This window comes from Pogoniulus pusillus, chromosome 3 (genome assembly GCF_015220805.1).
Source record: "Pogoniulus pusillus isolate bPogPus1 chromosome 3, bPogPus1.pri, whole genome shotgun sequence".
In the NCBI taxonomy this organism is placed as follows: domain Eukaryota; kingdom Metazoa; phylum Chordata; class Aves; order Piciformes; family Lybiidae; genus Pogoniulus; species Pogoniulus pusillus.
Window position 1 is genome coordinate 4,928,364 of NC_087266.1, and position 15,526 is coordinate 4,943,889.

At 42.2% G+C, this 15,526-nt stretch overlaps 1 protein-coding gene across 6 annotated transcripts in view; it reads left to right on the forward strand.

The window, feature by feature from the left end:
* The first annotated feature begins 7,914 nt into the window (after positions 1-7,914).
* Positions 7,915-15,526, forward strand: part of PICALM (phosphatidylinositol binding clathrin assembly protein) — a 77,224-nt gene continuing 69,612 nt past the window's right edge. For 3 of the 6 annotated variants that reach the window (XM_064169066.1, XM_064169083.1, XM_064169074.1), the window contains exon 1: positions 7,915-8,221. In XM_064169066.1, coding sequence (XP_064025136.1) covers positions 8,092-8,221 — 130 coding nt within the window. In that variant the 5' untranslated portion in view covers positions 7,915-8,091. The remainder of the gene's footprint in view (positions 8,222-15,526) is intronic. The other 3 variants (XM_064169092.1, XM_064169093.1, XM_064169098.1) reach the window with 1 other exon arrangement.

The window sequence follows — 15,526 nt, forward strand, 5'->3', positions numbered from 1 at the left end:
ATTGTAGAATATCCCTGAGCCAAATAGATAGCAGAAAGGAGGGTACCTGACATAGGATTGTGAAGGGAGTGCTGCGTCCCTGTCATTCACATCTGACCCACATCTGGCCCTGGCCTCAGTGGCAGAAACAAGCAGAACATATAATGTGATCACTTCTAGACAAAGGTCATGGCTGAAGTACATCATCAAGACAAGCTTGCACCATTGCTGCTCAGAATCACGGAAACACAGAAACTTAGGGGTTGGAAAGGACCTCGAAAGATTATCTAGTCCAAATCCTCTTCTTTTTGAGCTCTAAGAAATAAAATCAGGAAACATAGGATGACAACGTAGGTGAGAATAGTGACTCCAACATTACTTGTAATTCTTTCCTTTTCAGATCCTGAACCTCCTACTTTAAATATTCAGTTCATTTATCTTTTTATGATTTTCTTCCATTTCACTGACTGGAAAGCAATTTCATTTATATACTTGTGTATCTTGTAAAGAATTAGGACAAATCTTCCACTGGTTTTAAGATTTGGAATAGCTTATACACCAACTGAATGTTGGTAGGCATTTAGTTAATATCCCTTTGGTGCAGCAGTTTGATTTAATCAGCACCAAAGTCTGCCCACACATAAATGTAGTCACTGACCCTTGAAGCAGAGAGTCAAACACTGATAGCCTGACTCACTTCAGTGGGCAAGATTCAGATCTCACATAAAGGCCAGAGAGTGGGACCTAGCTATACAAGACTCAAAACCAACTCATTGGCATAAATGGATGTATTCATGTGAGGAAGGGAACCAGGATTTACTTTTGCTGCATGGACCCGGTCGTGAGAATACTTTTCACACACAGGTTTTCTTCTGGGTGAGAAGCCCCATTCAAGACAGTGTTGGCAAGACTGGACCCAGCTATTTACTCTCTATAGTTGGCATTGCCAGTATCAACATTTTTGTTTCAGCTCCACATCAAAATTCATGTGGGTGTAAAGCTTTCCCAGACACAGAGCATGAGCACATGAGCCTCAACATTAATGAGGGAATCTATTAAGCTCTGCTGCATGTATGTGTGTGTAAGAGTGTGAGCATAAGTACCAATTATAGCTTGGCAGCAGGCTGAAGTGGCTGTTGCATTCATATCCTGCATTTTTATTTACTTATAACTTTCCTTAAAAATACTTCTTTGAGGCTCAACTGTGTCACGATTGCCTTTGGCTCAAAGGTGACTGAGGGAAATGATAGGAGCTGCTTCTGAGTTACAGGAGCCTGAAAGGAATGCAGCTCCTCCTGCACTAGCCCTGCTGGCTTGGTGCTTGTGAAATGGCAGGGGAGAGAAACAAATGACAGTGCTCTCTCAGAAGTGCCCAGAGAAGGATTCTTATCAAATGCTGTCTCCTGCCAAGTCTCATGAACAGTGCCAACGTGAAATGATGGGGAGATGTATTTGGCAGCAAAGCCCTATGTCTTCGAGATGAAACTAGGGAGAAAGGATGAAGGCAGGGTCACTAGCTGGGCCACTTTCTTTTCCTGTATAAAAGATGGTCTCTAGAAATTTGAGGGAAGTACATTGGTGCACTTATCATGCTGGTAGGGCTGTGTTGCAAGGTTTGTTTTTTCCCTTGAAGCATCTGAGCGAGTTACTGTGAGAGTGCCTGCTGCTGAGAAAGGATGTGTAATAAAAAGTCCTTAGGAAAGACCAGCAGGAGTGCATTAGGAATGCTTGCTGGTGGGCAATGTGTGGCAGACGCAGGGGCAGCATACCTCTCGCTCTTCAGAGGTGTCAATGTTTGACACATACACTGGAAAGCGTGAACAAAATGTAGAGGACATTGTTTCCTTTCTACCTCACACAGGAAAAGACATTTGTTACATGCATTTGTCAGTTGAGTAGCAACCCCAGGTTTGAAGGTCTTTGTTTATAGCATTAATGACACGATTGATTTTGCAGCACAGAAGTTTCATGTCAGGTCAAGGAGGCAAAGGTGTTACAAGACATAACAAAATTCAGAAGCATCATATTTGTTTTCCACCTCTACTTAGATTTTCTCATATGACATGGGAGCTCCTACCTAGATACCCTACTCCTAAGTGAATACAGTGAAATTAGTTCCAATTGCTCCCCTCCTGTGAAATCGTATTGACTCACTCTTCTCCCTTCCTACCTGCTTTTCTCAAGTCAAAATTACATTAGCTCTCAGGCAGCTGCTTTATTGCTTGACAAAGCTTCATTTTGGAGAACAGAACAGCAAGGGACATCAAGTACTTGTTAACTGGAGCTATATGAGAAGGTGACACAAGCTGCAGAGCTGAGAAGGACATATATGAGGAAGAACACTGGATATTGGTCTTACACAGAAAGACACAAAAGAGGAAATGTAAGGTGAACAAAAGGAATATCAAAGCTGTTACCATTTCCAGAAAGAGGAAAAAAAATTAAGAGAGAGATGTCTGATTCACCGTGGACTTCGGGAAGTTGGCTTTGTCTGCAAGGACAAGGTTTGGACTAGATGTGATGACAGTGAGGAGCTAAAAGAAAAGCAGATGCTGTGAGAGGAATGCAGAGCAATAAGTAACTTCAGCAGGAACATACTGGACAGGCTTCAGGTAAGAATTTAGATGGAAAAGGATGATGTATTTGAAGCAGGAATGAACTGAATATGATATTTCATGAACTTGTTCTGTTCTGAATCTGATCATGATCTGAATGACACTCAGAAAGGAAGGGGGCTGAGTACTTAAAATCTGGAGGATTGGAAACAATTTCATACAAATTTGATACAAGACAAGCAGAAATAAAATCTGGTAGGTCATCATGTTACATGTGAGCAAGAGGACTGTTGGAGGTGTAAAGATGCACATCTAGAGTAGTGGAGAGGGGAATCAATTTAAAAACTATCCCAGTTCTGGTGTGTGTTGTGGCTAATTTGCTATATTCCATCAGTCTTCCCTGGCCATGCCAGCTCCTCCCCCTGCATGTGATCTGGTCACTTTGCACACCTCTGCTGGCTGCCTTTTGGAAGCATAAATGAGTATGTGCATGGGTTACTTTATTTCGCTATCCCAGATGTTATTTTGACCATAACTTTTCTGTGCCCAAATTTCTTCATGTTTATCTTCTTACAGGTGATACAAGAGCAAAATAATTACTGCACACACAATTATTTGATGAAATTGCTATAAGGATGCAAATTAGTAATAGTTCTTACAGTTAAGCTGTAGTGTGACTAAATCACAGAACCACTGAATGGTAGGATGGTAGGGATTGAAAGGGACCTCTGGAGATAACCTAGTCCAAACCACCTGCCAGAGCATGCGGGCAGGTTTTGAATGACTCCAGAGATTAAAACTTCACCACGTCTCTGAGTAGCCCATTCCAGTGCTCCACTACCCTCAAAGTAACATGTTCTTCCTCATGTTTAGATGGAACTTCCTATGCTCAAGTTTGTGCCCATTACCTCTTGTCTGGTCACTGGACACCACTGAAAAAAGACTGGCCCCATCATCCTGACACCCACTCTTGAAGTGTTTATAAGCATTGAATAGATCCCCCCTTGGTCTTCTCTTCTCTGTACAAAAACAGCCCCAAATCCTTTTCTTCATAAGAGAGATGTTCTAGTCCCTCAGTCATCGAATCATAGAATCAACCAGGTTGGAAGAGACCTCCAAGATCATCCAGTCCAGCCTAGCACCCAGCCCTGTCCAATCAACTAGACCATGGCACTAAATGCCTCAGCCAGGCTTTTCTTCAACACCTCCAGGCACAGCGACTCCACCACCTCCCTGGGCAGCCCATTCCAATGCCAATCACTCTCTCTGGCAACAACTTCCTCCTAACATCCAGCCTATACCTTCCCCGGCACAACTTGAGACTGTGTCCCCTTGTTCTGTTGCTGGTTGCATGGCAGAAGAGACCAACCCCACCTGGCTACAGCCTCCTTCCATCTTTCTAGCCCTTTGCTGTACCCTCTGAAGCAGTTCCCTGTCCTTCCTGAACCATGGGGCCCACAACAGGACACAGTTCTACACTCTATGAAATGTCTTTCACAGGGAAGCAACATTGGTTAGTTTTTCGCCAAACTCTGAAAATAACCAGAAATTAGGATACTGGAATTAAATGGGCAGGGTTCTACTAGGCTGGGTAAAATTGGGCTACTCAAAAGTGTATCAATAACCTTAGATTGCTGTATACAGTCAGTGTCTAGCCCTGCAGCTGCTCTGGTGAATTCTGCATTGGTAGAAGTGCACGAGAAATGAACCATATAGTCCTAAGAGGCTATGGCCATGGGCTTATGTTATAGCGACCTACATTTAGGAAGCCAAACAGGTAGTGTTTCCCTCATCCTGCAGTCTGTCCATATCTTATGTCTCCCAGCTCACATGATAAATTCCTGGGACTGACATCAAATTCACCTTTCCTTGAAAGTTGGGGAAAATATTGTAATGCTAAATAGCAAATGAAACAACGGTGATCCTTGAAATGGGTCAAGAGAAACGTCTAGCGTGTAACACGTTTCCAAACCATTTATAAAAGACCACAAGAGTGGCTCCTAACCTTATCCTGGTGGTTTCACTGCCTCTCATTTTCCTCCCCATTGTCTGGTCACTGTCTCACCTACTATTTCCTTCAGCCATTCCATCTCTGCTTCATTGGTCCAGCCCTATTTCAAAGTTTTGCCTTTCTGCAACTTCTCCTCAACAAGCCTCCTTCCCTTTCCAGCTTATGTCTGCTGGGTTTTGGTTGGTTGGTAGGTTTTGGGGTGTTTTGGTGGTGGTTTTTTGTGTTTTTTTGTTTGTTTGTTTGTTTGTTTGTTTGTTTTGTGTGTGTGTGTGTGTGTTTTGGTTTTTTTGGGACATACACACACACACGTTATTTTTTGTGGGGTTTTTTGTTAGTTTGGATTTTGTTTTGTTTTGTTGTGGGTTTTGACTTGGCTTTGTTGTTGTTTTGGTTTGTTTTTTTGCTGTTTCCAGATATGCCCTCAAATCCTTGGTAATGAGCCAGCTAGTTTATTATAGCATGTGCTCAGCTTTGTGCCTGACCACTTTTGTGCCCCAGAAGGGATGATTACTAATATGCCTGAAATTCAGCCCAAACACCTGTTTTAATTCTGAAGTTATGCCTGAATAATAGTATCCCAAACCCCACAGCTCTCCTAATTGTTTGCCATAGTATCAGGTAGAGGCAGGGCATGGATGCCAGCAGCAGTGAGAACACCAAAGCAGCCAGTCGGATTGGAGGCATTACAGTGTGGCAGGCACCACGCAGAGTAGAAATGACACAGTTGCAAGGAAGTGATATACATAATAAATTACAGAGGTCATGCTGAGGCAAGGTTTTCAGCACTATACAAGAGGGGGAGAAACAGCCCCGTCAGCTTGTCTGTCCTTCCAGGATAGCTGGATGCCAGTGAAGCACTGACATTTTGGGAGCTTATGAATGTAAGATACAGGGTTTTTTAGGAGCTGAATGCAGTCTCTTGAAGAACTTTTCACAAGAGAAAAGAACATTGTTTAGGTTTGCCACTTTGCTAAATATAGGTCTCCTATCCTTGCATTAGCTTCTCTTCAGATATGTAGTCCTTTCTCTTTTCACTCCCAAGCACACTCAGGCACACAAACAAAACCAAATGAGTTATAAACTAATCAGACTTGTTTTCTTCAGCTTGGAGAGGAAAAGAGATAATATTTTGATTTCAATTTCCAAATCTTTGGGAGGTGCTCAGATACTATCTATCATGGCACTTCAAACTCCCTCACTGGAATGGTATCGTGGCTCCCAAGCAATTTAAAAAGCAGCAAACAACTACAAAAACTTGTTTTCCCACCACTTCTCTCTCATTTTTTCCTTATGAACAAAAATAACAAGAGGAATTTTTAACTGTGGGGTAACACTGTGAGGTTTCTGTGCATGTGAAGCACTGTAAAAAGGCTAAATTTATTTTTGGTTTTTGATCTCTAAGACCGAGGTCACCTTTTGTCCCCTTAGGAATAAGATATTTTGTCCAAATCTGGTCTCAAGTAACTCTTGGAGTCACAAGTTTCCCCTGTTTGGGCAGTTTCACTGTTCCTTGAGAAAGCAACAGGCATAATCAGAGAAGAACTGACAGAGCCTAAATTACTTCGGCCAATGTCACGAACTTCTCCAAGTGGCAGCTTGCAGTGGGGTGTTGAAATCTTGATCCTAGTTGAAGTTAGCATAAAAAATGTCAGCAATGTCACAATTATGTATACCTCTGATTTACAGTATAATTTGGAAACAAGAAAAAAAGAAGATACCTTCACAGTGATATGTGCTGCTGTATCAACAAGCCTATAGCAGTCTCGGTGTTTTCGTGGCACGAAGCTTCGTACTAAAGCTGTCAGACCTCAAAGTCCACTGCTCTGTATGTCTCCGATTTATTTCCCCAGCATGGGTATTTGAGACTCCAGAAGCAACTCAGGAGCCAGGAAATACAACCATGACCATATCTTCAAAGAGCCTGGCATTATGGAGGAACCAAGTTCTACATGCACAAGCGTTCCTTCCTCACACAAAGCAATGGCACTCTTTGGGTTCAGCTTTGGCCAGATGTCCCTCCCCTGGCACCGATTTTCCTTACGCATTATAAACAGATAGTCCTACTTATATGTCCTGTCAAGCAGAGAGAGACGAGTAGCATTTGTATACTGCTTCTGTTTAAGTTGTCTAATAAATATTACACTGGTTGCATGGATGAGGGACAGTTTCAAGCCGACTCTTGAGGAGGCACTTCTGAGAGAGGAAGAACGTTTGTCTGCTGGAATCCTGTGCTTTTGCTGTATCATTCGCTGCTGTACCTTTAGGAGGGAGGAGAAGATCCCTCTTGTAATAAGTAATGAAAGTCGCAGATAGCTGGGAGACTGTGACTGCACCTTGGTAATGCACAGCAGGAGGTAATGACTCCAGTTCCTCTTTGTTCTACCACTACGTCTGGGTCACACAGGTACCAGGCTTACACAAGGCACGTTAAGGAACAGTTACTTAACTCCTCTGAACAGAAACACTAAGGAACTTCGTGCAAAATCTCAACAAGGCAGGGGTGGAGCTACTAAATCCGAGAGCCCTGTGAAGCATTAGCTGAGAAGCGAAACAACGGGAGGTTAATCACGACAGACCTGAGAGCCGCCTTTTAAACAGTATTTTATGCTTGCTGTGATGTACATTCGAGAAATTTTTGGCAAGTTTTCAAATAAAAAACATAACTCTGAGGAGAAGCACGATCGCAGCCGTTACAAACTCAGCTCCAAACTCCTTATTGCCTGTCAATTGAATTTTCCTTTACACTTCCATTGTCTGAGGTGGCACTGAAGGAGTTCCCACAACTTTCCAAGCTGAGAAATACAAAGACTTCCTTCAGGGCGGAGACCTCTACTACCACTTGATGCACAGGATTTCTACACGGCGATTTAACCCGCCCTACTGAACCCAAGCAGCGGCTCGCAGACGATCCCATTCACCCACCACCGGGGAAGGGATACCAGAGGAACCCTCAGCTCCAGCATCGCCACGCTTTGGCAGGTTCTCCGGCCCTGCACAGGCCGGGGGCGCGGAGAGGCCGGAGCTGTCCGCACCCCGTTCCCGTTCCCGCCCAGAGCTCTCGCCGCGGCAGCTCCGGCTCCGTCCCGCCACCCCCGCGCAGGGGCGCGCGGCCCCACGTGACACGCCCGCGCGGCCCCCCCTCCCCTCACCACCTCCTGGCTGCGCCGAGCGGCTCGCGCGGGGCGCGCCGGGGCGTGTCACGGGGGCGGAGCGCTGGGCAGGTCACGTGGCGCGGGCGGCCCCGGCAAGCTCCGAGGAGGAGCTCTGCCGCCGCCATTTTCCTGCGGCGCCCAGCCTGTGTCCCCTGCCCCGGCCGAGCGGAAGGCGCGCAGGGGGGAGGGGACGGCGGCTGGGGGAGGGGGGTGGGAGGAGGAGGAGGGGTCCCTCCTCGGGTGACAGGTCCGTCCCTTAGGGCGGAGCGGGGGCCGCCTGCGGCACGGCGGGGTGAGGAGTCCGTGCAGCTCCATCGCCCGGCTAGTCCTCCCGTCCCGGCCCCTGAGGAGGGAGCGGAGCCGCTCTCGGTTCCAGCGCCGCCAACCACTCGCCATGTCCGGCCAAAGCCTCACCGACCGCATCACGGCGGCGCAGCACAGCGTGACCGGCTCGGCGGTCTCCAAAACCGTCTGCAAGGCCACGACTCATGAGGTCATGGGGCCCAAGAAAAAGCACCTGGACTGTGAGTACCGCGGGGGGATGGCGGCCGAAGGGCTTTCCCCGGCGCGTCCCGCCGGGCTCCCCTCTGCCCCGAGGTCCTGTGGAGCGTAGTAACTACTGTGGGGCTGCCTCTTTGCCACCGGCCTGGCCGGAACGTAAAGCCTCGTCAGGCGGAGAAGCTCTATGTATTTCAGCGTAGGACATTCTCTTGAGTGGAGGAAACGTAAGATCGGGGACGTGGCGATGGAGAGCTTAGGAGAGGCTGTTCAGTGTATCAGCCCTACAGAAGGGGCCTTCTTAGCCCTTCCCTGTGCACAGGGCCCTGGAGAACGCGAGCTCCTGAAGGATCGGACTTGCCTTATGCTGCTTCCTTGGAGCGAGAGAAGAGGCTAAGCAGAGAAATGGATCGTAATTTATTTATTAATTGATCTGGTTTTTGTTTTGCTGGAGCCATCACTCCCCTGTTCTGCAGAGGAGGTGCAGGAGTTTCAAATGGGAATAGTCAACCATAATTGTCTCAATTCTTTGATAGATAGTCTAGTAGAAAAAGAAAAAAAAGCCTTTCTGTTACTCTTGTAACTTTTCCACGTAGAATAATACGAGAAATGAGAGTTTGAGGGGCTAAGTTCTTTCATTGAGAGTGTTCTTCTGAGTCTTACCTTTCTCGTCTGTCTCCTTCACTCGGGAAGATAGGCCTGGAAGACTTCTTTAGACCACTGGTACCTAAGATTAACACCCCATACAGGTACTGGCCGTTTTTCAGCTTCTATTAAAAATAGATCCAAGGTGGGAAGGCTTAAAAGGTTTTGCATCAACTGTGTTCCATCCAGGTGATTATCAAGAGAATGCTTAGCACCGAAGTTCATATTTGTCTGCCTCCTATTAAGCTGTATGGTCACAGGAGTGAGTATGTTCTTGGTTTGAATACCATATTATCTTGTATCTATTTATTCTGGGCCTTTTAAGGACCCTTTTCCTCTACCCAAGCAGTATGTAAGGAAGTATACTGAAGAGAGATGTGTGGCTATGCCTTCTGTATGTGTTCTTTCTCCTTTCCTCCCACCTACATCTTTGAGAAGATTAGGTCTTCGTGTGTCTTGAATTTTTGTCTTTTGAGTCGCCCTATATTGAGATGAGAAGACCAGATGTAATACTAGGAGTATTTGTACTATGGTTATTTCTTGTATCCACCAACACATGTCTGACTTTAAGAAATTACTGTTCTGTGAGTACCTGAGAGACATGGGATAATTTTTTTTGGGATAGTCGAAGAACAGCTACCTTAGTTTCTTTCTGGTATTCCCTCTTCAGTTTAATCTCTTTCTTGAAGCCAAAGTAAGTGGCTTTGTTACTCCTAGTTGTCCTGGGGTGTCAGAAGGCTCTGAAAATCTTTGGACTTTAAGTAAATGAGTTTCAGGTGGACAAGACACCTTTTGGTACATATGGCATATATATGAAGTTGTGGTGGTAATGGTTTTCACACAACAGAAGGGAAGCTTTCTGGAAAATACATTGTCAGGTTTAACTTGGGCTAGTGCTAAAAGTGCAGTTTTGGTAATAGGGCATTTAACAGCTGATCTATTTCATGGTATAAGCTTTATGAAAAAGAACAACAAGCCAAGCAGACAACTGCTCCTTAGACTGGCATATGTATTCCTGTTGGTGTTCTGGACGTGGTTGCTAGGGGACATCATCATTGGGACCCATAAGATGCTGCTGTAGAAAGGTGCTTGAACTTCCTTAGAAAGCGCTCTGTTAGTCACTGAATGAGAACACCATTTCCCCAGTTATTTTATCAGAGAAAAGCCAACTTTTTTTTTTTTTTTTTTTTTTTTAATGAGTTTTACTACTTGTTTGGTTTGCTATGTTGGAGATTTTTGATTTTGTTACTTCTCTAGTTAAAATAGATCCTGGGCAGATAAGGTTTGTATGCTGTCCCTATTATGTTTGTTAGGAGTCTCTGTTCCTGGCATCAGGAAATGACACATGGTGTCGTATTTTGAACATTTTCTTTGTTCATGCCGTTTATGGTTGTGTGTTTAAAAATTATTTGTTTTTTTTGCACAAGCTGTAGCTCAAGCCCCACCTCTGAATTATTTGCACATATCTTCCTTTTACAAAAAATAGTTGAACTACTAAATAAGTCCTGTGAACTGACATCTCACTGTGAATGACAATATATGAATCCTCACAGACAGCATGCTTTTGAAATGTTTTTCTAATTAGTATTTATTATGATAATGACAGTTTAAACTTAATTTGTTAAAGGTGGTGTCCCAGGCGAGTTGATGAGTTTTCTAATAGTGTCCTGGAATGAAGCCTTGGTTTTGTAGTATTTTCTGTGACCCTGACATGTGTCCTTGTTAATGTGACATTTATGTTGCTTGTACAGATCTCAAAATCTGACTGTTCAGTTTCTGAAACTGTTTCTTTAAGCTTTTCTTTGAGCCTTGATGGACACATTTAAGTATCTCAGCCTCACATGAATTTGTACAAATAGGGCAAAATACAACAGAAGTACTTGTGCATGATTATTCCTATACTTACCTTGATCTCGACAGTTTGTGGGGTTCCAAAACTCAAGTACTCCCCATCCTAGGTTTGTATGTTCCCTTTTTTTCACTGTGGCCCTTACCTTAAAGAATACAAAAAAGGCATTTGTAGCCCATGCTGGTAAAAATGTAATCTACTCCAAAGAGTGATCCCTCTATAATGTTGCAAAACATTGCTGGTTTTCTTGGTTTGAAGGAGAAGGATTTAGAAGTGGACATGGCTAATCGTAGGTATCAATAATCACCTTCCAATTACATACATATGTTTGCACTTAGGATTTGTTTTTCTGCCATTTTGAAAGTCCGCTCTTCCAGCTGGCATAAGGATTCTCAGTTTTGTAACCTAGGTGCTGCTTGTGTAATGATGGATTACCTCTTTTACAGGAATCTGACAGTTTTAATAGTCTCAAAATTGTCAAAGCATAGTTAATGAAATTTCTTTCACAGAAAAACCCATTTGTGTAGGACTTTGTCCTAGTTTTCACACCTCTCTGAGCAGTAGTAGGACTGATTTGTGGGTTTAACTTGTATACAAAGATTTAGCTTTTTGTTGCTGGATTCAGTGCTGGTATAGTGATGCTTAGAACAAGGGTTTCAGGTTGTTTGTGAGGTTTCACTCTTTATGTGATTGTTATGGGCGTGGGGGTGCAGATGAGAGTGTGTACTTTCATAGTGGGAAACCCATGAGATACCTTCTAGTTGGCTTTAACCATGTTTCACTAGGACAGTTCAGTGAAACAGCTGTAGTTGTGATATCTCAGTAGCATAATGATGTGTGTGTACAATTGCATGCTGTACAGTTACAACAGCTTTAACCTGAAACATCTTTAGGGTTGGGCTCTGAATAAGGATGGCATAGTGAGCCTGTCAGCTTTTAGCTAATGGAGTATTGCTGTTTAAAGGAGAATGTGGATGAATGACTTGGAAGGAAGTTGCAATGCTGTCATTACCCGATCTTAACAGGAAGTTTCTCTATAGTTATGTGAGTCTCTGACTTCCTTGACTTCTTATTGTGAAGGAATTTTTAAGGAAGACAGTAAAGCAGAACACCACTCTGTCAGTCATATGTTTGTGAGCTGTGTAAGTGAAAGTAATCTTAACTGAGCATGTTGGGAACTTGCTTCTCAAGTACCTTATGTCAGCTAGTTTGGTTTTGTCTAGAGGCCCCTACTAGTACAAATGAAAGTCTAGTAGAAGACTTGCTTTATCTCTGTGCAGAGAACAACTGCTTACAGATGAGACAGTACCCAGAGGATGTCTTGTAGAACTGAAGGACAAGGATCTTTTATTTCCCACTGTATATCACAAGAGATTTGTACTCAAGCAGGGAAAACCAGTGTTTTAAATGTTCACCTGCCTTGAATGTACTGAAGCATAACTGCTTTATTTCAGTGGCACTGTGGGTTAACTCCTGGTCTTTTGGATACTACTGTGTTCTCCAGTAGAAATAGATTATCCACGTTCCTTTTATAGTATTGTAGTGCTTAACAACTTCTATATGTTCTTTCTGGTTTTGGCAGGATTACCTGAAGTTTCTTGCATCTTTGCTTCCCATTTTATAGTTGACTTTAATTTCTGGAGGCAGTCGCTAATTTTGCTTAGAATTGTTATGTGTAACTAATTATTTCAAATACAGATAATTGCTTTATTACAACTTTCTTTTGAGGTATTCCTTTTTCTTTGAGCGTTTCCATGATTGTTTTATCATTTCTTCCTTTGCCAACTTTTCTTAACTTTTTACTAGAATTCCTTTAGAGTATTTGCTTGTGCCTTTTAGTAAAGTACAAGAACTATCATACTCCTCTAGACTGCCAGAGGGCCAGTTTTCTACCACAGCTGCTCATTTGCAGAAAGAATAGCCACTTAGTTCTGCAGCTGTTGTTTTATTTTACTTAGCCTGAAGCAGTATTCTGCTTGGGATGAAGTAAGAGGCAGGAAGTTAAGGAGGAGAAGCTGTGGGACACCTGCAATCAACTTACTGTGAATCCTTGTACTTCCATTGTTTCCCGTAAGTTGTGGTTTTTCAGGTGTCATGTAACTTTGGGATTTAGCTCTAGTTGTGAATTTCTTTAAAAAAAATACTTAAGTGCTGTAGCCATGTCTTCCTAAAGTGATGTTTGGAGAAGAGATCCTTTTACAGTTTAGCTTGTGACTTAATGATCTATTTCAGTCTTTAGCTTCTCATCCTCAAATCATTTTTTGATCTTTAGATGTGGAAGTTTAAAGCTGTTCCTAGTGACTTGGCTCACAAAGTCATGCTAGTTTGCATAATAATACAAAAGAGATGACTTATCCAATATGGAATTTAAAGCTTCCCTTTTTCGTTTTGTGTATGTTGCCTTATGTAAAATACATGATCAGTAAAGTACTTAACAATGATAGAATACTGGGAAAGTTCTCTTAGAAAATGTTACTGACATTTTGCTTTCCTTGGAAAATGCAACAGATTTTCTGCAGCAGAGATGCTTTTTATATTCTGAAGGTTGTGGGTTTTTAACTACCTCCTTAAATTTCATTTCTTTAGTATCTTTAAAGACTTCTCACTTAATAATTTCTCAAATGTCCATTGTTTTTGTGAAACAGTGTGACATATATGCACACTTAAATTTTGTAATCGGTGAGTAGATCTTCCTCAAGCATGACAGAAGAAATCAGTTAAGTATTGTAAATGACTTGTTTATAATTTTTCGAAGTCCTGTACTGAGACGTTTATTGAACATTTCCAAGTCGTTCATAAAATACCTTTAAAGCAATGATCTCAAGTATGTGTCTTTACTTCTGAATAGCTCAGCAAACTCTGCTGCTGCAGCAATGAAAACTTCGCGTTTTGTCAAAGAGCTGTTTGTTGTTTGTTTGCTGTTGTCCATCGGTATGTATGTATAGTAGTTTAGAGTTACTGCTGGTTGAAGTCTTAATGCTAAAAGTAGTTGTAATTTGGATCTGAATGTTATCTTGCAAAGGCTTACGTAGAAGAGTCTATAAGTGATTACATCTGCCCTAGATTACAAGTAAACAACAGGCCAAAAAGCTGCAATGCAAGTGGAAAGGAAAGAAACTGATGCAGGTATAAAATTATTTGGTTTGATATTTTTGTTGCTGTTCTAGCAGTTTTCTCTATTGTGGAATGTGACTATGAGCAGGCAGGGGATGATGTTTTTATCAACTATACATCCTCCTAAACTTGAACGAACTACCACTAACTGGTAGTTTCTGAATCTCAGAATAATATTAGTAAATTCAGTTTGCTAGGCTCAAGCCTGCTGATGGCAAATCCAAGTTATGACTAATATGTGACAAATCTGGTATTGAGATTTGAAAAATTAGAAAACTAAGCTGTATTTAGCTGTGTGAAAATGACGTTAAGCATTTTATAAAGACTTAACAAATAGGCTGGATTTTCCAATTGTGACTAAATGTCTCCTGTGCTGTTTTGCTAAAGGAGCTTTATTAAAGTAATGCTTATCTGGATCATTTGCAATATTAAACATGAATAAATTAGGCTTTTAGAAGTTTTATGTCAAGGCAGGGTGAAAAAGAACAAGATTTGCATAAAAAGTAACTTGTGGGTCAATTTCAAGTATGAAGTATACGGAAATTTACTTTAGTGAAGAGTGGTTACATGAAAGGAAATCCAGTGCTTTCATTTTAATTCATATATATGGTCTATGTAGATTTTTATCACACACAGAATCATGGAATGGTAGGGGTCAAAGAGATTTCTGAAGATCATCCAGTCAAACCCCCTTGCTAGAGCAAAGTAGTTAGTCATTCTGAGCTCTTAAATAATTTCCTCCAGATCTATGTTAATTTACTGAGGAAGAGATCTCCACATCAACCCCTTCTTTTTCCTTTTCTCCTGAATACCTTTTCAGGACTAAAGGGAAAAGAGCACTTCTGAAATCGTAATATTCTTTGTTTCCTCCCAAGCAAGCAGTTCTTCAATCACAACATTTGTCCACTCTTACAGTGCTGTTCTAGGAGCAGTGATTCTTTTGCTTATGTAGGAAGTGGTAAGTTTGCAGATGTTGAAACTGCTCTGGTATTTCATGTATTTACTCTAAATATGGTACTTCCAGCAGCATGTAGCTATTTGAGCCACTGGCTGTGTACTGTGACATGAAAAAAAATCCCTATTGTTTGTAGCCTTTGTTAGTTTTTAACACTTAGCTTAATACAATTTAAAGCAGAAGTTATGAATCTGTAACACTGTTTCATAGTAAAATATTCAGTGTATTTTTTTTCTGTGTCAAGAGCTTGTAAAAGCTGATTTTTTTTGACCTGTTGAAAAATGTGATAATGAAACTTGTGTCATCCTTCGATTATTTTTGTCCCAAAAACTCCAAAGCAAAACCAACTTGTTGATACTCAGCTAGAAGTTTTTGAAGTTACTACAGTAAACTGGATTTCTAGACCCAGAGTGGATAACATAGGGAAATTTAAACTTGGGTTACAAACAAATGCTTGAAATTTTTTAGGCTTTTTTATCCTTCAATCTGGCAGTAAATGCACTTGGAGCAGCTCTGTGGTTTGTTGCTCTCTCTGCCAAATCAGAAGGTTGGGTGTTTTGACTATCAAAAGTTAGAAGCAGGTGTCTTCATGGTCTTGGGCTTTCTCAAGGGCTGCATGTAACTTGCTTTGCTGTTGGCAATGCTTGGATTCCTCTGGCGTGGATAATGAGCTGTAATGTGATAAGACAATGTTTCTCTACCAGTCTTGCTCTTTGTTTTGGGTTTAGTTTTGTTAAGTAGGGTTGTATTCCTCTTTCCTTTTTTCCC